General features: G+C 37.9%; 1 protein-coding gene across 13 annotated transcripts in view; it reads right to left on the reverse strand.

Annotated features, from left to right (window-relative positions):
• The window catches only part of Lmpt (four and a half LIM domains protein limpet), a 145,868-nt gene that overhangs the window by 12,739 nt on the left and 109,542 nt on the right, over positions 1-23,587 (reverse strand). For 9 of the 13 annotated variants that reach the window (XM_076542053.1, XM_076542055.1, XM_076542057.1 and 6 more), the window contains 2 exons: positions 10,084-10,284; positions 6,774-6,948 (listed from right to left, as the gene is read on the reverse strand). In XM_076542053.1, coding sequence (XP_076398168.1) covers positions 6,774-6,948; positions 10,084-10,284 — 376 coding nt within the window. Of the gene's footprint in view, positions 1-1,517; positions 1,942-6,773; positions 6,949-10,083; positions 10,285-12,904; positions 13,316-21,623; positions 23,166-23,587 lie in introns of those variants that run through there. The other 4 variants (XM_076542052.1, XM_076542051.1, XM_012280115.2 and 1 more) reach the window with 4 other exon arrangements.

The raw sequence follows: 23,587 nt of genomic DNA on the forward strand, positions 1-23,587 counted from the left end.
GTAACTCCACGCGTAGTAATTCCACGCGTAGTAACTCCACGCGTAGTAGTTCCGCGCGTAGTAACTCCACGCGTAGTAATTCCACGCGTTGTAATTCCACGCGTAGTAATCTCACGCGTTGTAATTCCACGCGTAGTAATCTCACGCGTTGTAATTCCACGCGTAGTAATCTCATGCGTTCTAATTCCACGCATAGTAGTCTCACGCGTTGTAATTCCACGCGTAGTAGTTTCACGCGTTACATCTCCACGCGTACTAATTCCACGCGTAGTAACTCCACGCGTTGTAATTCCATGCGTAGTAATTTCACGCGTTGTAATTCCAAGCGTCGCAGTCTCACGCGTAGTACTCTCACGCGTTATATCTCCAAGCGTCATATCTCCCCGTATCGAATTTCTCAGCGCAGTATTAGTTTCATGTAGCGAACAATTTAATCTGAGAGTAAATAAATCATCGGTTGCTCTAAAAAAATGGCCTCAAGCTCTCAACTCTGTATTAACACAGTTACTAAAATATTTCACGTCGTGAAAATTTGAAGATATGAGCAATTACAAAATTGTAAATTTGTAAATATGAACATTTGCAAAATTGCAAACATGAAAACTTGAAAAGTTAAAAATTTCAAGACCACCTCTCCTATTCCTTAAGATCAAAAATAAATGCTAAGAGGCCCTTCTCCCTACACTAATTCCTCTACCAAAACTTCTCCAATACTCAAGTCATAAAATACACAATATTTATCATCACCTATCATATTAATAAAAACAGCGTGAACATATTTATTACCAACAAGTAGTTCGTATATCACGTCCAGATCATATAACATCTTTTCATGTTGGATCGATATGTGCAAAAGGTGTGATTTTTATTACAGGCAGTTGTAAACGAGAAGAGCGATAAATTTCTCCTCAGGAACATTTCCATTTTATTCCTCTTATTTTCGAAATTCTAATTATAGCCGCGGGTTCTTATTTGGTAGCGTATAAACAGAGTCGAAAGCGAATATACTTGTCCAAGATGAAGCAATCTTTTATTTTAGACGGAAAATATAAGCACGTGGCTTGAGGCGGTCTCTCCTTGAGCTCTCGAGACCATTATGCATTATCGTTAATAAATTCAACTACTTATCCTGGTAATTTCACTACTGTGCATCTTACTTCGTGTCTTAAGTATTGGGTTTAATTTGCTGTTATCTTATTATTAGTTTTTACTGTTACATCACTGTAGAGCTCACTAATTTAGTACTTTGGACGTAACTTTGATTTTAAAAAATTATAGACAAATGTAAAATTATTTTTGAGAGTTAGACTAATTATGCTGATTCCAATTTTCAGTATAAAAATTCCAGTGTAATTTTAAATAATTTCCAGTATAAAAATTCCAGTATAATTTTAAATAATTTTCAGCATAAATATTCCAGAGTAATTTTAAACAATTCCCAGTAGAAAAATTCCAGAGTAATTTTAAACAAATCCCAGTATAATTCAAAATAAATTAATCTCATCATCAAAGATCACCTGGATCCGCTTTCTTCGGGTCCCCAACAAGACAATCCTTCCCGAGACAGCACCTGAACTTAGGATCACCCTCCATAGGAAACATGCTGAATATCGCCACATCCTCGTCCTTCTCCTTCGCCCTTCTTATCCTCTCCTCTCCAACGGTCTTCGTTTGCAAATGAAGCTTAGTAGACAATCTTTCGCTCAACGCGTCCGTAGCCATCTTCTTGTCACTCGAATTTCCAAATTCCAAAAAAATACACACTTCTTCTCAATTCACCATACAATAACTCTCCAATGTCGCAGCGAATTTGTACATCAATCGAGTGTCTCCATTAAAAAACAATGTTTAGATATCGAAGAGAAGCGACACGTTGATACAACACGAGACGATACACGAAGCAAATGGTGTATGGTGCGATTGGCCCGGAGTTCTGCGAGCCACTGAAGGTTTCCAAAGGCAGCAGGCTCGCTGGAGTCACCGGAACACACAGCGAGCACGCGCAACGTGTCTTCAAGCTGATAAGTTCGCCTATCCGCTCCAACAGAGCTCGCGAGTATTTACGTTCGCGCGTCCGTTTGCTTCTTCTCGTATCTTTGTACGCCAATTTGTTGCTCTTCATTTTTCTCGGGTAACAGAAGCCGGTGACTATGATTGCAGCTAACAGAGTAGAGATTTCAAGCTTGAAACGTATTGCATATTTCTGTGCGTGGTGTTTCTATAGGAGTATGTTGTCACGAGTTGAATTCCTGAGAGTAGTACTCCTACGCGGTAGATTTCTATATGTTAGATTTCGACACGTTGGATTTCTACCTGTTAGATTTCCACGCGTTAGATTTCTACGCGTAGTATTCCCCATGCGTTGTAATTCCACGCATTGTAATTCCACGCGTAGTAATTCCACGCGTTATACCTCCACGCGTAGTAATTCCACGCGTTATACCTCCACGCGTAGTAATTCCACGCGTAGCAACTCCACGCGTTGTAATTCCACGCGTAGTAATCTCACGCGTTATACCTCCACGCGTAGTAATTCCACGCGTAGTAATTCCACGCGTTGTAATTCCACGCGTAGTAGTCTCACGCGTTATACCTCCACGCGTAGTAATTCCACGCGTAGTAATTCCACGCGTAGTAATTCCACGCGTAATAACTCCACGCGTAGTAATTCCACGCGTAGTAGTCTCACGCGTTGTAATTCCACGCGTAGTAGTTTCACGCGTTATACCTCCACGCGTAGTATCTCCACGCGTAGTAATTCCACGCGTAGTAATTCCACGCGTAGTAATTCCACGCGTAGTATCTCCACGCGTAGTAATTCCACGCGTAGTAATTCCACGCGTAGTAGTCTCACGCGTTATATCTCCACGCGTAGTAATTCCGCGCGTAGTATCTCCATGCGTGGTATCTCCACGCGTAGTACCTCCACGCGTTATATCTCCACGTGTCGAATTTCTCAGCGCAGTATTAGTATCATGTACACAGCAATTTAATCCGAGCGCAAATAAATCATCCGTTACTCCAAAAAAATTGCCTCAACTTCTCACCTCTGTATTAACACACTCCCAAAAATATTTCACGTCGTACTTGACTAATAGGCCCGCAGATAATTAGCAGCTCTCCAGTGGCCTCCCAGGTTTGTATATTTAACGTCCATGTTTTGTCTCTCTTCGATAAGATCTCCCATTGTTCGAAAATACAGAAAAACGAGTCGTTAAACTGTTTTGCTGATCGTTTATGATTCAGCTTCTCGACACGTTCCTCGTCGATTAGCAAACGCATAAAACATTCTGTGTCAGAAAGAAGGAAAATTCGAAGTATCTCGTATAGCAAAGACCATCGAATAGAACGTTCAAGCGGTGATTTCAACACCCTGTCACATTATCCTACAGCGAAGAGTTAATCGAGCTCGGATTACGCGAGGATTAAATCAATCTATCAAACAGCTTGGTAAATCGCTCTTTCCATGACGTTCGACCGCAATGCATCAAGTTAGATTCCACAAGTCGATACAGGTTCGAAAGGTCGCGTCCGTATACGGACACGAGCTGGCACCGAGTCATTTTCACGGGTGATTCCTTCATCTTCTCGCTATTCGTTTCTCTCATAAATCTTTAACGAGACTCCTACGCGCGGCACGTAAGTACAAATCGTCATGAATTTTACTCGTTAAATCGATTATACGTACATTCGTACTTGTATATAGATTCTCGTTTTCATTCCTGCAATTTTGACCTTATACGGTTTTATTGAATCGGTGTACTTGACCGAATTACGCGTTCTACAATTTCTTTTTTCCGCAGGTAGAGTTGTACATACTTCTTTCTGGGGATGAGTAATTAGGGAGATGGGTGGAAGTGGGGACAGTGGCGATATAATGGATGTACTATGCGTGGGTATTTAATAGGCGATGAAGTGCATATAAATATTGCGCGTAGAAACATAATGCGTTGAGATATGACGCGTGGAGATGTAACACGTGACGATATGAGGCGTGGAGACACGTCTAACACGTGACGATACGGCGCGTGGAGATACGATGCGTAGGAAAACTACGCTTAGAAATTCAACGCGTGGAGGTACTACGCGTGGAGATACCACGCGTGGAGATATCACGCGTGGAGATACCACGCGTGGAGATACAACGCGTGGAGAAATTCGACGCGTGGAGATACCACGCGTGGAGATATCACGCGTGGAGATACAACGCGTGGAGAAATTCGACGCGTGGAGATATTACGCGTGAAACTACTACGCGTGGAATTACTACGCGTGGACATATTACGCGTGAAACTACTACGCATGGAATTACTACGCGTGGAAATTTAACGCGTGAAACTACTACGCGTGGAATTACTACGCGTGAGACTACTACGCGTGGAATTACAACGCGTGGAGTTACTACGCGTGAAATTACTACGCGTGGAAATAGACCTCGTGGAGTTACTACGCGTGGAATTACTACGCGTGGAAATAGAACGCGTAGAGGCACTACGCGTAGAAATCTACTGCGTGGATATCTAACGAGTGAAAATCCATCACCCAAAAATCCAAAACGCAGAAGTCTAACCTACGAAACCATCCACAGCGATGTAACGCCCGGCGATATATCAAATCCCCAAAGTGTCCAATAACACATCAACCTCCAGCGTGTCACCCGGACAAGTACAGTGCGTTAATTAGCATGATTCGCTTGTAATAGCCCCAAGCATGGTCCGAGAGGCGAGCATGAATCACCTGACAATATAGGTCGTGTTGTTTCACCACGCCGTCTGCGATTGTCGAAGGCTACGAGGCGACAAGTCGTTCAGGAGTTCGCAGTCTCGAAAAAGGTCGACCAGACATAATTGCTGGCTAACCTTTTTCGACCCACTTTCACGCCTTTCTGTTCTCTCCAACTTCCTCGAGTTGGAAGTCGATATCACTCGATACGGAACTTTCGCACGTGCCGTGAAGAGGGCAAAGGCTTATATTTCGTCGAAGGTCATTGACTCTTTAACAAGTTTCGAAGATCTTTCTAAAAATGCGTAGGAGTTTCAGCGAGTTCTTTGGTGAAGTTGGACCGTGAGTAGAAGCAGGGCCTTGACTCGGTTGCCTTAATAAGAAACTTCGAATGCCGAAGTGTATGTATGTATTACGTATGTAGCTACCTGTATGTACGGTTTCTGTTTGAGATCATGATTCAGTGCCTTGGGATTGATACAGGTGGCTCAGACGTTTGTCTAGACCTGGGATGGCATCCAAGTATTGGAGGCGATGTAGGATTCTTTTGGATGGAGATATGTGAGAAATATAATAGGGATGTGGGTGTGAGATACTTTTGGATGGGGATACATATGTAATGCTGTTGAGATACATATGTGATATGTGATATTTAGGGAGGGAAGAATATGATGGAGATGCGTATGTAACATATGCTAGCTTTGAATAGGGATACATATGCAATACTGTAGATAATCATATGTGACATGAGCTAGCTTTGAATAGGGATACATATGCAATATTATAGATAATTATATGTGACATAAGCTAGCTTTGAATAGGGATACATATGCAATATTATAGATAATCATATGTGACATAAGCTAGCTTTGAATAGGGATACATATGCAATATTATAGATAATCATATGTGACATAAGCTGCCTTTGAATAGGGATACATATGCAATACTGTAGAGATACAGTAACCATAAGCTATATGTAACATAAGCTACCTTTGGATAGGGATACATATGGAAGGTAGTAGAGATACATATGTAACACATGCTACCTTTGGATAGAGATACATATGCAACATAAGCTACCTTTGGATAAGTACACGTATGCAAATTTGACAATTTTTAAGTCCTCAAGTGTTCATATTAATATATAAATATAATAAATATATTCTCAAACTTCCAAGTCTCTAGATCTCTTAATTCTTATAACTTTTCAAACTTCATAGTACTTCTATTACAGAATTGTTTTATTCCTTGCTGATGAGTAAACTGCGCATGTTTATGATGTATCTCAGTTTGGAAAGTAAACGTAAATCATTTACTCTATGGTAACTCGTGCGTTACATAATGGATTTGCATTTTGTAGACCTTGATATATCATAAATGCATAAACATCCGCTGTCTGTTGATGAGCTACCACTATGTACAATCTACCTGTCGTTCTATAAATGTGTACTTCATTTGTTACTAATTTGGAATAGACTTGATCAATTTTTTTACTTCACTATTTAACAGAAAATTTGATAAATTGTTGCTTGAAAGAAAATTTGACAAATTGTTGCATAAAAGAAAATTTGACAAATTGTCACATAAAAGAAAATTAAACAAACTGCCTCCTAAAGGAAAATAAAAGAAGTTGTAACACGAAAGAAAATTTGATAAATTGTCATCCGACAGAAAATTTAACAAATTCTAATATGAAAGAAAATTCAAAAAATTGTAATATGAAAAAAAATTTAACAAAGTGTCATACAAAAAAAAAATTTGACAAACTGTCACATGAGAAAAAAATTTGACAAATTGTCACAGGATAAAAAATTTGATAAATTGTCACATGAAAAAAATTTCAACAAGTACAGAAACACATCTCTGACAGAAATACAATATGAACCTTTCTCATTACTTAATTCGCCTTCACACGTGACCACGTCCAAATATCCTCACACGAACACGCTTATTAACGCGTTAACATAATTGCAACAGACCGCAGGTATATTTCACGTAAAAATACACGATGAAAGTTGTTAATAAATAAAAAGATATGAATTACGTACCGGCACGGAAGATCTCGCCGCACCCATCGCAACGGCTGGCGAATTGGGCGTCATAGCAGTTGCCACAGTAGATCTTGTCCACCTTGCTACCGAACTGTTTGTCCACCAAGGACACTCTGCACCTGTTGCAGAGGAAGCAGGCCTCGTGCCAATGCTTATCCTTGTACGACAAATCCTGGAAAACCATTTCATAAATCATTTCATGAACATTTCTCTTCGTTCACATTTTAACCCTCTGGGATCATACTTGTCTTACTGAATTTGAACGTACTTGTATTTTATATTTTATGAATGTTCTATTTTGTATTTTATAAACGTTCTATTTTATATTTTATAAATGTTCTATTTCAAAAACGTTCTATTCTATATTTTATAAATGTTCTATTTTATTAACGTTCTATTTTATATTTCACAAACATTCTATTTTATAAACGTTCAAACAAAGAGTTTTGTAAGATATCCAAGTTCTGTAAGATTAATGTTTAAAATGATCTCACAATGCCAAAGGGTTAATTGTTCATACTCGATGGAGTCAAATGGAAGAACAACAGAAATGATCTTAAGACGCAAAGGAGGATTATGGAGCCGAGAAAAATATTGACATTTCAGCGAGGTCAACCTGGGAAACAGTGTACACATTTAGTTTAGACGTCCTTATTGACCAGCGTTTTCAACAAACAGACGTTTTCTTGAAATTGATGACTTTAGAATACGTATTTAATAACCTATAAGTCGCTGGCAATTTACGGATGCATGTGTTAGAAACCTGTAATTATACTTGCTAATACTAACAATCGAACAATCTTTAGTAAACGCTTTTTAATAAAGCAAATACTTGTAAATGTCACTTTGTAAGGTTTTACTAATGTATCACTTTAATTATCATTTTTAATAATATGTTGTTAATTATCATTTTCGATGTGTTCTAACCTAACCTAACCTAGCAAAACAAGTATTTGTAAGTGCCACTTTGTGAGGTTTCAACTAATGTATCACTTCAATTATCATTTTTAATAATACATTATTTAATTATCATTTTTAATATGTTCTAACCTAACTAACCTAACCTAACAAATAATTGTAAGTGTCACTTTGTAAGGTTACAACCAATGTATTACTTCAATTATCATTTTTAATAATACATTCTTAATACGTTTCTTAATTATCATTTTCAATGAAGTAATTTTCACATATATTCAATGAAGTGATTTTTAATATGTTCTAACCTAACCTAACAAATCAAATACTTGTAAGTGTCGCTTTGTAAGGTTCGAACCAATGTGTCACATCAATTATCATTTTTAATAATTCATTCTTAATATGTTTCTTAATTATCATTTTCAATGAAGTGATTTTTAATTATTATATTCAGCCAAGTGATTTTTAGTCATCATTTTTAATAAAGTTTCTTAATTATCACTTCGAAGTTTGCTAATGGCTCATATCTTGAGTAAAAGGTCTTCCAGTCAGAATAAATGCTTCTAGAATCGATTTATTATAGTGTGAATTTTTTAAAAGCAAACACTCGAATCGATTAGAGAATCATATTTAAATAGCGAGTGATTTCAGGATCGATTATAATCGAACCCGTCGACCTTTAAGTGGCATACGTGTCACGGAGAACGCAATTTTTGTATCTGCGTAAAAACCCCAAGATAAACTTTTGTCTCAAAAACGCGGAAAAAAGAAAAATCACAATATATCAATTCGTGAGAATAACAAATAGCGAGGAGCGAAACGGAAATAAGTTCCCTCGAAGCAGGTACCTGCATCATCGTTTCTATTTCTAGGAATGAGTAAGTCAACGCCCATGCTCGCCATCTCGTGATTATACACGAACCGATAATAACCGATTTTTTTACCGTCGATTTTTCCGCAAGATCTAGTTCGGATTAACGAAACTAAATTTAGAGGAAACTCGACTCTTCTGGTGGATTTGGACCGTGCCCAAAATCGACGGATTCCTTGCTTTACTTTGTTGTTGTACTTTATAACGTATCTTGTTTCGATCGAGATTTTAATAAATGTGGGACGTGACCATGAAAAAACCGAGTATCAACACTTTAAAACACTGTGTTCGCTGTCAGAAAAAATACTGAAGTTAATTGATATTTTATCTTTTTAGGGGGTCGTATTTTTGGAGTCTGACTTGTTAACACATCTGTATGTTGCGAAAACTATCGTTATATTGCCACATTAATTATCTGTGTAATCAGGGAATAGAGTGTTAAACTTCTCGATCATGAAAATAAGATATCCTCGTTTGAATCGATTAAGGAAAGATTTTCCTCGAATTTAACGTGTGGCGGTACAACGCGTAGAAATACCACGTGTGGAAATATAACGCGTGGAAATACAACGCGTAGGAGTACTACGCTTAGAAATTTGACGGGTGACGATAAAACGCGTTGAAATACCACGCGTGGAAATACTGTGTTTAGGAAATACCACGCGTGAAAATATAACGCGTGACGATACGATGCGTGGAAATAGAACGCGTGGAGGTACAGTGCGTAGAGATACCACGCGTAGAAATTTAACGCGTGATAATCTAACGAGTAGAAATCTGTCGCGTAGAAATACCATGCGTGGAAATATAACGCGTGAGGATACGACGCGTGGAGATACAGCGCGTAGAGATACCACGCGTAGTAATCTAACGCGTAGAAATCTAACGCGTGGTAATGTAACGAGTAGAAATCTGTCGCGTAGAAATACCATGCGTGGAAATATAACGCGTGAGGATACGACGCGTGGAGATACAGCGCGTAGAGATACCACGCGTAGAAGTCTAACGCGTAGTAATCTAACGAGTAGAAATCTGTCGCGTAGAAATACCATGCGTGGAAATATAACGCGTGAGGATACGACGCGTGGAGATACAGCGCGTAGAGATACCACGCGTAGAAGTCTAACGCGTAGAAATCTAACGCGTGGTAATGTAACGAGTAGAAATCTGTCGCGTAGAAATACCACGCGTGGAAATATAACGCGTGAGGATACGACGCGTGGAAATACAGCACGTAGAGATACCACGCGTAGAAATCTAACGCGTAGTAATCTAACGTGTAGAAATTTAACGCGTGATAATCTAACGAGTAGAAATCTGTCGCGTAGTAATCTAACGCGTAGAAATCTATCGCGTGGAAATCTGATGAGTAGAAATCTTATTAGTAGAATAGGTAAGATTTTCCTCGACTCCAAAATTTTCCTCCACTCTAAAATTTTTCTCGACTCTAAAATCTTCCTCGACTCCAATATCTCCCTCGGTTCTAAGATCTCCACCTTTCAAGGAACATTTAATACGCACCTTCGAGTCGATACCAATGATTTTGTTGCACTCCTCGCAGCCATTCGCGAACACGTTCTCGTAGCACTTGATGCAGTAAGGATGCTCGTCCCTGAGCACGTAACGTTGCCCGGTCAAAGACTCGTCGCACTGCCAGCAACAGAAGTGGCCGCTGTGCCAGTCCTTGTTCATCGCCTTCGTGTACTCGCCACTGAAAATCAACTGAAAAGGAAAACGCGACGAGTTTTAGAGAACGCGATCGTTATGTCAGACATCCTCGTTTTTCTCTCGTTACGGACTGGTCCAAGCAACTCTTACAAAATCATGGCACGACATTTCCGCGCTGGAAAACACCTATCAAGACGGGTTCTTTATTGAGTTATAGGAATAATTATTTCATGCTCTTTCATAATACAACAACTAATATTTAGACGTAATTTTTCATTGATTTGGATGGTTTCTTTATAGAGTTATGGTGGGAACAATTATTTGATGTTTTTAGGTAATGTGGAAGCTAATGTTTAAATATAATTCTTCATTTATTTGGACGTTTTCTTTGTAGAGTTATGGTAGGAATTATTAGATGCTCTTTTGTGATATGGAAATTAATATTTAATTATAAGTGCTTCTACCTTTATTTCTTAAATTGTAGATGATAGATAAAACTGATTTGAATAAAAAATTTAATAGTACAGTATCGAAAGTTGAATGACATCAGAAGTAGACTTTGTGAGGTAAATTTGTAATACTTGTACCACTGAACTGTTCTACTTTGAATTTTATTTTGAACTATTAAAATAGAGTCTAAAAGAACTATTAAAAGCGTCATATGCAAAGAAGTACTTATTATATTTAATTTTGAAGTTAAGTGACTTATTCATCACATAATTTTTCCATGTCTCTATAAAGAAAGTTTCCTTCAAATTGCAAATTAACTCTAACATTTGAGATCAATATTTTTAACTCTATATTTGAGTAACTGTAGAGTAACTGTTTGAGGTGTTTCCTTGCAAGAGTTTGTAAGAGTAAAAACCACCCGCAGACCCGATACCCTGCATCGTTCAAGAACAATCGAGCCAAACGACTGAATCACTTAGTGCAAGAGACAATTCGAAGAAGAGAATTGGAACTTTTGATAACGCTCCTCTCACAGCATCTCTTTTCAAAGTTCCTTGCTATCTCTCTCTTTCGGTGATGTTTCTTTCGTTGTGTTCGCTGGTTTAATATGTACCTTGGTTGAGTGCTGTTGTATGTGCTGGCTGAGTATTCATTGTACGAGGGCATATTGGTAAAATAGAATGTATCGTACGAATTTTATGAATTTGCTCCTGTGAGAGAAGAGCCTCGGGTGACCCGCCACCCGCAACCTCGATGTCGCGGATATTGGTGGCTTTGAATTTGGTGAACGGGTTACTTTTGTAGTTGTGTAAAGATAAATAAAATTTATGGGTTAAAGATGGATGAATATAGGTTTGGGATAGGGAGGTTGAAATTGTGGAATTTAGAGATTTGTGGGTTTGGGGTATTTTGAGATCAAGATGGTCTGAAGTTTTGCATTCTAGGATCAATCCTTTTGGATTCTAGGGTCTAAGGTTTGAGGATGCAGAATATTTCCAGGTTCAAATCTAGGATAGTTTGAGATCCAAGGTAGTCTTAAATATTCCTGGATTAGTCTTGGATTCTAGGATCTAAGAATTCAGGAATATGGGACATTTTAAACTTGAGGAATGTATGATATTCTAAGATCCAAGATAGTCTGCATGGGTTCAGGGGTTTAAGGTTTCAGGGATGCAAAACATATGATTCAGGAATTTAGGATTAACTGAGATTCAAGAGAGTTTGAAATCTAGAATTCTATACTCTAAGGATTTAGAACTCTCTGATAGTGTAAGGTTCTGGATAGTCTGAAGTTTAGGACTCAGAGACGTACAAATTCAGGAATGGATGATATTCCATAGTCTGCAATCTAGGATTCAAAGACATACTAAGAATAAATATTCCAAGATCCTAGACAGTCCTCAATCTAAGATTCAAAGATGCAGAAATTCAGAAATGAATATTCTAACATCGAAGATAGTCTGCAATCTAAGAACCTCGTATCTAAAATTCCATGAATCTATGATACTCTAAAATTCATGAATCTATAACATGCTAAGGTTCAGAAACCCAGGATATTTTAGACTTCATCAATATTCTGAGATCCATGAGATGCAGCATACCCCCATTTTTAGCCTTGAAACATCTGTAGCTCTGGAATGCACTTTCCTCATAATTTCGTTAATCAGCGAAATCTGTAAATGTTCGTCTTCCTACACACTGCGAGAGATGTGAAAGTAGGATTTAGAAATTGGCACCTTTGCCAAAGATTTCCTAAATAACAGAGTATGAAATCCATATGGAACGCGTTGCATATGGCCAAAGAGTGTTTAAGTAAGGATTCGAATTTAGAAAATTTTCGAATCACTAAAACTGTGAATCACAATAGCAGTTTCTCTCCGTCTGAACGAAGTTTGAATACAAATTATTGTGCCTAAGAATCACATAAGATAAGGTGCCTCAAACTTAAACAAAATGTACCAAATCGTATCAGAAGCACCGACTCACAGAATTCAAAATTCTACCTTAATTAAAAAGCTGAGTTGAAAGTCAGACCACCAAAATTTGCACGCGTTTCTCACCGATCGTTCACCGTAGCCCTCAGGCCATTTTCAAGAATCCACGCGGTTGGCGCGGTGGCGGATCTCCCTAAAACGTCGCAACGAAAAGCCGGCGAATAAAAAATAAAAAGAAAGAAATAGAATCGGGGTTGATCCGAGCAAACACATCTGCAGCCAGCACATACTCTTCGATGGCGTGGTGGTTCTGCGTGCTGTCGACCTCGGTGATCGTGACCTCGGCGTTCTGATCGTGGCTCTCCCTGCGTTTCGTCGTCTTCTTCACTTTGCGAACCTTACGCTCGGTGGTCGTGTACACTACACTGTCTACGTCCGCCATCTCGTTTAGCTTGTTCCGCGAGTCTGTTGCTCGGTCGCGATACCGTCAGATACTACTCTGATCCGTGAACGGGACTGGATAACCAGGAACAGAGTGTCCAGGAGAAGAAGAGGAACAAGAGGGTGATCGGGTGACTTGGTCGGTCGTTATGGAAATGAAAGCGGAGCGTGTTCCGGTCAAGAGTGTTTTAACCGTGTACCCAGCAGCTTTCGAGCTTGCGAACTGACTGAAATCTAGGATCGGCCCGCTCCGGGCGTCATCATATCGGGACGCTATTTTCGGCGTCCCGACGACTCCAGAAACCGCGCCGCACCGCGTCGCGACCGCCACCATCCCTCTCAGTTTCCCTCCCTACTCTCTGCATCGTTCTTCCTCTTCTTCCGAGGAAGAGGAGAGGAGAGCCTCTCGATGCAGTGTGCCGGGTGCAACTTTTCTACGACACCCATCTTTCCCTGTCTCTTTCTCGCCAAAATCGTGCGGTTTATTCGTCATCGTGGTTGGGAAACGTAAGCGACAGGTTACGGGTTCGTGGCTCGATTCTTCGGAACGAATTCGATTTTTACTCTTCACTCGGGGTATTTTGGGCCAATTGGGTTACCTCGCTTTTTGTGGACCGATATTGGGGCGAAAATCGATTTCATATCATTTTTAGAGGATTGTATGGTAATTCTGACGGGTCGAGATGTCTTATTATTAGGTACTTATGCTACGTTACTCGTAATTTAATTTGTGCTACGTTGTCGAAAATTAGGGTGAGAATTGATTAAATACAAGCTTTATAGGATTTGATATAAGTATGTTAATTCTGGTGGTTCGAGATATCTTATTATTAATTATTCTTATGCTACATTATTCATAATTTAGTTTGTGTTATGTTACCGAAAATTAGGATGAGAATTGATTAGATACAATTTTTGTAGGATTTGATATAAGTATGTTAATTCTGGTGGTTCGAGATATCTTATTATTAATTATTCTTATGCTACATTATTCATAATTTAGTTTGTGTTATGTTACCGAAAATTAGGATGAGAATTGATTAGATACAAGTTTTGTAGGATTTGATATAAGTATGTTAATTCTGGTGGTTCGAGATATCTTATTATTAGTTGCTCTTATGCTACATTACTCATAATTTAGTTTGTGCTGAGTTACCGAAAATTAGGGTGAGAATCGATTAGATATAATTTTGATATGATTTGATATAAGTACAGTAATTCTGACGATTTAAGATATCTTATTATTAGTTACTCTGTTGCATCTATGTTACGGATAATTTAGCTTATGGTACTTCAATTATCGAGAGTAAGGATAAGAGTCGATTAGGTACAATTTTTATATAATTTGATATAAGTGCATTAATTCTGACAGTTCACTATAATTTACTGTTAGTTGCTCCTTTTCATCTATGTTACGGATAATTTAGTTTATGGTACTTCAGTTGTCAAGAGTAATGACAAAAGTCGATTAGATACAATTTTTGTATGATTTGATATAAGTGTATTAATTTTGACAGTTCACGACATTTTACTATTAGTTGCTCCTGTTCGTCTACATTACGAATAATTTAGTGTATGGTACTTCAGTTAGCCAAAGTTAGGATAAAAGTCAATTAGATACAATTTTTACATAATTTGATATAAGTGGCACTTCACGATATTTTAGTGTTACTTCTTTTTCATCTACACATAATTTAGTTTATGTTGTCTAATGAAACTATCTACAATTTTCTATCAATCTTCTAAATTATACACATGTAAGTATAACAGTGATAAATAAACGTTGCGAGTTATTGAACCCTTATTCTGAAGAATCTCTAATGCTTACACCGTTTCTACTAGAACTTGATTTAGTGGCCCAGAAAAGCGTTTACCATCGACATAAAATCTCCGTTTACTTTAACGCTAATACAAGAGCTAATCGACAAGAATTTCGATAAGTTGATTGAACCTATTAATCTCTCACCACCATTTCGGAGCAAATAAACTTGAAAATTCTTAGATTCCCAAATTCTAGATTAACTTGTCAGAGGCTAATAATTCCACTGACGTGTGGGTGACTGAGTGACTCTTCTCTAATAATAATTTTTGAATCATCGAAGTTACATTCGAAATTCTTTGAACTTTGTCTTTCAAATACTTGCTTTGAACTTGCTTTATTTTCCAAATCGCTTTCAGATCGTTAAGTTTTACAGATCATAACAACTAATGAGAGGAAATCATCAGTCTAACCAGTTGATTTACACATCCAACGTAACCGGACACCTCTCGGAAGTGAACGAGGGTTCACGTAAATCATGGACAATCGTCGCGTGTCGTTTTACGATCTCCAGTTACGACGCGATTACGGAATTCGCGGCCTAAAACGCAGAAACACGCGGCTGCGTGCAGTATTTCTGTCCAGCTTCGATCCACTCGGAATGCTGTTCTTCACCTGCAAATAGCCCGTCAGGAATTCGTAATTCTATTTCGATTACTCCTTTGTTGACAAATCCTTTGCTAAAGACACTGTCAAACCCGCGCCATTTATCACGCCGCTGAATTCGTATTTCGCGAAATTAATAGACTTTCTGGTACAAAAATAGTTATTGAACTAATGCCACGTTATTTTTACGCGCGAAATTATTTGAACTCTGTGCAATGAACTTTTTCCAACGCATGCCGACAAATATAGATTCTCGCATTTTGATAATTATTTTTAACTGACGATCTGATAGTGATTAGATTCATTGTTGCAAATCGATGTGTCTTTTAAGAATATGTATACATATGTTTGTCTCTGTGTCTCTGTTTCTGTGTCTCTGTCTCCGTGTCTCTATGAATATGTACACATATGTATATATGTATATATGTGTATGATAAAGAATATGTCTTCTTGTTCTTCACTAAGTAGACGCAATAACTCATGTAGATAAACTGCAGCAACGTGAATTATAAGTAAACAGTCTCAAAGCTAGATTAGGTCATTTAGGACACAAATTGTAGTCATTAAAATAGTTTTTATTGGACTTCAGTTGACCCATTCGTAATTGGTGAGTCAATTTTTTGACCGATCAATTGACAAATGCTTATAACTGGATAGAAATTAATTTACTATTATTAAGAACTGAATGTACTGTTTTAAAGGATGTGACTCATATCTAAATATCGTTTCACCCTGACCGTACATCAAATCTTCACATGCAACTTCAAGACTTCACTAGCTTATTAACCTTGCGGTATTAAGAACACGTATAATTATTTTACAATAATTGCTAATGAAAGGTTTGTACAAAACATCTTTCTAAATAGCATATTATACTAAAAGGTTATAAAAATCGTCATATCATATGTACATATCACATGTACAATCTCTTTCATTAAAAAGACAAGGTTAGAAAGACAACAAAGTTAAATTCTGACGTCATTGATCTCATGTCTGATATTGTCCACATATTGATATCTTTATAATCAACCTTCTGAGTGTTTTCAAGATTTATATCTTTTAAAATGTCTATTTGTAACGTGTCCTACAAAATTTAAAGTATCCCACACTAACAATGTAGTTCGCTAATTTACAACACATTTTGTCACACGAACTAAATAAATATACAAGCACTCGTAATTTCGTTCTATTGGCACGAAACGTAACAATGTTGCAATTTTCGAGTTAGCAGGTAATTCATTTGAGTTTTCTGAATGTACGATAGAAAGAGGATGCGTTTAATGTCAGCAAGATTAGAAAGAAATGGTAGGAGGAATTTGGTGATAAATTATCGACGAGTTTTCATGAAACGTCGTCCAAAGTGCTTGATCGCGTGCCAAACAGGTGGTTCCTGATCAAGCGGGGGTGAAACCGGGCGAAAAATAGAATCCCTCGGAAAAATAGAGAAGAAAACCACGGTGTAATTGGGTCGGAATGTTTCACACATCACCAATACCTTCGTCCACCCACGTACCGAGAAGATCTTTCTTCTTGTGTTAAAACGAACGCTAAAGTCGACGAATCGTCGTCTCGCGAGGAAAATTGTGATTCGACTAGTGAATTAATGTGTCGCTTCTTAATCATTCGGTAACGATTCTGACTTGACGGATAACTGGCGCTACGAATTCAATATCAGAGGGGTAAGAGATTTAAGGTTAACGCTATTGTGTTTAAGGGTTGTTTTGATATTCCAGATTTAAGGTTTTAAGAATTAAAATTTCGGTATTTTACTATTTTAAATTTTGGTATTTTTAATTTTACTGTTTTAAATTTTGGTGTTCAAGATTTTACTGTTCTTAGATTTCGATATTGTCAATTTTACTGTTCTTAGATTTCGATATTGTCAATTTTACTGTTCTTAAATTTCGATATTTATAATTTTACTGTTTTAAATTTTGGTATTTAAAATTTTACTGTTCCGAAATTTCAATATTTAACATTTTACTGTTCTTAGATTTCGATATTTATAATTTTACTGTTTTAAATTTTGGTGTTCAAGATTCTACTATTCTTAAATTTCGATATTGTCAATTTTACTGTTCTTAAATTTCGATATTTATAATTTTACTGTTTTAAATTTTGATGTTTAAAATTTTACTGTTTCTAAATTCCAATATTTAAAATTTTATTGTTCTGAGATTTTGGTATGTAAAATTTTACTCTTTCAAATTTTAGTGATTAAAATTTTACTGATTAAAACACGATTTTCACAATTTAACTGTTATAAATTACAATATTTTTAATTTTATTGTATTAAATCACACAGTGTATAATTTTACTGTCTCCAACTTCGATATTTAAAATTATATTACTATAAAGTACGACATAAAAAATTGTGCTGTTTTAAATCATTGTATTTATAATTTTACTGTATTAAATCATAGTATTAATAATTTTACTGTCTTCAACTTCGATATTCAAAATTTTATTATTATAAAGTACGACATATAAAATTATTCTGTTTTAAATCATTGTATTTATAATTTTACTGTACTAAATCATAGTATGAATAATTTTACTGTCTTCAACTTCGACATTTAAATTTTATTATTATAAAGTACGACATATAAAATTGTGCTGTTTTAAATCACAATATTTATAATTTCACTGTCTGCAACTTTGACATTTAAAATCTTATTATTATAAAATACGACATATAAAACTGTGCAGTTTTAAATCATTGTATTTATAATTTAACGACACTAAACGTCGGTATTTAAAATATATCAAACAAACGTTTTAAGCAGGTGACTCAACGTGAAAGTGACTAAGGGTGCCAATGAATGGCAAAGACGATTATGATTGTACAGTGTATCGACTTTTCAATTGCGCACAGTTATTTCAAGAACGTCGGGCGTTTTATAAATAGATGGAAAATGAAAATCGGCCGTGACAGGAGGACGTGATCGCCTACGCGAAATTGAGGATCGCGACGGGTAACATAATATCGAGTGAGGGCTCCGGAAGAGGCGCGAAGCGATTAAAAATATAACCAAGAGTATAAAAAATCGGGGTCGAGAAGAGTGGTGGACAACTGTGAAGATTCTTGCGACGACATACAACATGGCACTTTTAATAGCAACGAAACACAAATTATCTTAGTGTGGTATTTACTTCCATTTGTATTTCAGTTTTATTTTGAGTTATGTTCTTACTTTGATTCATATTTAATTTTTATTTTGGTTCGTGTTTAATTTATACTTTGGTGCATATTTCATTTTTATTTTGGTTCATATTTAATTTTTACTTTTGGTTCATATTTAATTTTTACTTTGATTCATATTTCATTTTTATTTTGACTCACATTCTTACTTTGGTTCATATTTCATTTTTACGTCAATTCATGTTTCATTTTTACTTGCATTCATATTTAATTTTTACTTCGATTCATATTTCATTTTTATTTTGATCCACATTCTTACATTGATTCATATTTAATTTTTACTTTTGGTTCGTATTTAATTCTTACGTCAAATCATGTTTCATTTTTACTTGCATTCATATTTCATTTTTACTTTGATCCACATTCTTACATTGATTCATCTCTAATTTTTACTTTGGTGCATATTTTATTTTTACTTCAATTCATATTTCATTTTAACACCAATTTAAATTTCATATTTACGTCACCAAATATTTCATTTTTACTCTAATCTTAAATCTTCACTCAAATTGATATTTCATTTCTATTTCCTCTAATACTCAATCTGTACTTCAATTGATATTCCAAGGTTCATCGAAACCTTGAAGACCCAAGAACGACTCCGAAGATTGATAGCTCTTAAAACCTGTTGAAATCCTAAGGGTTCAAAGGCTGCCAAGAACGAAGATTCACGATCTATCAAAACTTCGAAAACCTTGACGAAAGTTACCATGACTCATAGCTTCTATTACCAAAATTTTCAAGGCCAAATTGTATTTGAACCAACACTGAATGAACAGATTCGAAGCAAGTTAGATAATCAATTTTTAAACAGAAATTCACGTTCACCATTTTATGTTCCAACTACGTTATAGAAAAATATTGTTCCACATCTCAAGTTTTGAAAAAATAGTCAAACTGGTCTTCTGAAGCATGCAGCGAATAAAATTAATAAACAATGGCTGTAGGTTCTGAGAAATCTTAAAATTGTGAAATTTTACATAGTTTTGTAAAAGATAATACTTGATGTTGAAGCTGAGAATCAGAATCGAAGAGCAAGATCGAAGTTGAGAAACAAATTTGATGCTGAAGAGCAAAATTGAAGTTGAAGAGCAAGTTTGAAGTTGAGAAACAAATTCAATGTTGAAGAACAAATATGAAGTTGAAGAGCAAGTTTGAAGTTGAGAATCAAACTTGATGTTAAAGAGCAAATTTATTGTTGAGAAACAAATTTAATGTACAGGAGCAAGTTTAAAGTTGAGAATCAAACTTGATGTTAAAGAGCAAATTCAATGTTGAGGAGCAAATTTGATGTTGAGGAGCAAGTTTGAAGTTGTGAATTAAACTTGATGTTAAAGAGCAAATTCAATGTTGAGGAGCAAATTTGATATTGAAAAGCAAGTTTGAAGTTGAGAATCAAATTTGATGTAAAAGAGCAAATTCAAGGTTGAGGAACAAATTTGATGTTGAGGAGCAAGTTTGAAGTCGAGAATCAAACTTGATGTTAAAGAGTAAATTCAATATTGAGGAGCAAATTTAATGTTGAGGAGCAAGCTTGAAGTTGAGAATCAAACTTGATATTAAAGAGCAAATTCAATGTTGAGAAGCAAATTTGATATTGAAAAGCAAGATTGAAGTTGAGAATCAAATTTGATGTAAAAGAGCAAATTCAATGTTGAGGAGTAAATTTGATGTTGAGGAGCAAGTTTGAAGTTGACAATCAAATTTGATGCTAAAAAACAAATTTGAAGTTGAGAATTAAATTTGATGCTAAAGACCAAGTTTGAAGTTGAAGAGCAAGTTTGAAGTTGAGAATAAAATTTGATGCTGAAGACCAAATTTAAAGTTGAAGAGCAAGTTTGAAGTTGAAGAGTAAATTTGAACTTGAAAAACAAATACGCTATTAAAGAGCAAATTTGAAGTTGAAGAGCAAGTTTGAAGTTGAGAATCAAATTCAATCTTAAAGAGCAAATTTGAAGTTGAAGATCAAGTTCAAAATAGCGAAACAAATTGAAAGTCGAAGAGGAAATTTAAAGCATAAAATCGATTGACGCGTGAACGATGGGAAATCCGCAAGTGTCGTCTATCGCATAAAACGTCTGGACTCGAGCGCCATGTACGCGTATATTATTTGCAGACGGGTATGAGATTGATATTTTGGGAGACCCCACGCGAGGCACACGGCACCAATGAACGAGCCACGAAACGTTCGCGAGCGTTTCGTGCGAACATCGACCATGTTTTCCTCCTCGGCTCCAATTTTTCTTCCCTCCCTACAGTGAAAGCTTCCAAGCGTTTCCCAACGATTTTGGGAATAACAATAACAATAAACAGTTCGTCAACGATCCTCGTAATTTCGTTGCGCAAATCTGGTGTCGCGAAGTTTTAAACAAACGTGTTTTACGATTATTTCATCGCTGTTTTAGGACTGACATTTAACATTTAACATGGTAAAACAGTAATAGAATTCTTGTATCTTCTTAAATGCGGAAGAAGAGTTTGCTCAGGTGATCTTTGCATTACGTTTATCTTAGAATAACAAATTTCATTATTTTTCTATGCATAAGTACTTTCCATGTTTTGTGAGGAAGTACCGGTAGGGTAAAGCATTTCACTAAGCGCATGAGCGCTCACTAACAGTTCAGGTACATAGGAATTCTTGCATTTTCTATAAGTTCCAGTATCCCCTAATATTTCTATTTAAAAAAATGATTCAAACTATAAAAAATCTGCTCTACCAAAAAGAGATTCAATCATACTAATCATTCCATTACTCAAGTATTCAGAGTGTTACTATTAAAAACTTTGGAAGATCTCCTAATGCTAATAATAGTCGGGAAACAGTCCCACACAAAGAGAGTGAGCGTGTCGAGTTTAAGTGTGAGTGTGGATGTGGGATAAACACAAAATGGTACTCTACGAGAGAGATATGCAGAGGGAGCTTCATTGATTGCATCATTACCCAAAATGCTTGGTTCGGATCGGTATCCGGTATCGAGTACTGTATGGGTCCAGATCCTGCACTCACATCCTCCGCGTCCCAGTAATCCTCGTCATCGAACGAGGAGAAGGACTTAGACTCCTTCCTGCGTCCTGGTTCTGAGTCTAAGATCGCTCGGACCCTCCGATAATCCTCTTCGTCCGCCTCCTCGAAGCTCGATATTTTCAGCAAGCGTTTGGTATCCTTGGGTGGCCGCTCGACGGAAGCGGTCGCGTTAGTCACCGAGAAAACATCCGGTGAGTCGTCGGCCTTGTCCCTGGAGGTGGACACCGATCTTCTATTCTTGAAGGACCTTCTGGCACGATCTCTCCTACTTTCGGACAATCCGACCACGGAGCCCTCCAATTCGGCCAGAACCATCTCGTCCGTTAGTTCATCGTCGAAGCTGGTCTGCACCTGCACGCTCTTCCGGCTCTCGGACCTGGACAACACCGGACTCCCCATTGGCGAGGTGTTGGTCGACTCGTCCCTCAACTCCTTCCTTTGCATCGAGATATCAGACTTGCGTCTCTCCGGTTCTCGGTGCCTCTTCGACCTCCTGGAGGTCAGGTTCTCGGCCGACTTGCTCACCTCCGCGTTCTTCGACTTCAGCCTCGTGGGCTTCCTCACGATCGTGCTGGACGACTTTATCCTCTTCCTCTGACTCGCGACCTTGGTTTCCTGGACGTCGAGTTTCTCGGAGGTTTCCGTTTTTGCGGGACTCGAGTCTTCGATCTTCGCTTCGGGCGACTTCGAGTGCGATCTTCTGAACATTTTCCTCGACTTCCTCTTGTCGTTCGAATCGGACTCGATCGACGAGCCGCCGTCCGAGGGGCTCTTGTATCGTTTGATCACGGGAATCGTTTCGACCGACTTCATGGTGGGCGCCTCGTTCCCTGAGTCGTTGTCGAAAGAGGTACCCACGTCGCTGGACGCACCGGAGCTGGACAGTTCATCGTCCAGGCCGAAAGGTATCGGTGTGGGTATCCTGACGTACTTATCCGGCTCCGGAGTGACCACAGACAGTGGACGATCTCTGGAGCTGCTTTCTAACCGCCAGTTCTCGGCAGCGTCCTCGTAGGACGTTTCTCGTTCGAGTCTGACCTTGTCTTCGGCGTCCTCCTGCAATTCGCTCGCCTCCACCAGGTAATTGAAGTCCGGACTCAGTCTGGAGTCCGGACTCTGTCTGTACTCTCCTAGGATCTCCCTGCTGCTCCATTCCGACAGGGTGTTGGCGTCGTAATTCTTGTCTCGGGATCGTAACTCGGCTCTGATCCGCAGACTGTACTCGTGAAGGTTCTCCAACTTGTGCTTGGCGCCACGGGGCAACTTGACGTCGCTCGAGTGCGAGAAGCTGCAGATGGAGTCGTGGGTGCTCTGGTTATCGCTCGGCTCGTGATACGAGAGACACGGGGTCGCCGGTTGATTGATCCTGATCACTACGCCGTCTGACACGTGTCTGAGACACGCGAGCAGCTCCAGCACTCCAACGCAGCCGATCAGTATCGACAACATCAGACCCATTTTCTACGACACGATTCGAACAAGGTCAAGGGTAAGGGCAATTATCGACGACCCACTTGTTTCTGCTCGGTTACGTCACGAATTCAACGGAGTGCATTACGTATTCGGTCTTCTGCTGCGTCATTGTTCTTCGGGATTTTGTTCGGATCAGACGTTGTTTTCTACGTCAGATGGCTACTTTTTGTACTCTGCGTCAGATACTTTTTTAGATAAGTTTCTTTTCTTTTCTAAGTCGAATACAGTATGTCTTTCCTTCAGGATGTCTTTTTGGATAGGTTCAACTGGTTGAATTCTATCGCCAAGGTAGAACTCTCACTTGTAAGAATCACTCGAGGTTTATGTCACGGATTCGATTGCGCACTGGAAGTTGGGCCTAATTTGTTATGTAGGATGAGATAACGTGTTGCATCAGAAGGGCCGAA

Source organism: Megachile rotundata, chromosome 2, assembly GCF_050947335.1.
Source record: "Megachile rotundata isolate GNS110a chromosome 2, iyMegRotu1, whole genome shotgun sequence".
Lineage (NCBI taxonomy): Eukaryota > Metazoa > Arthropoda > Insecta > Hymenoptera > Megachilidae > Megachile > Megachile rotundata.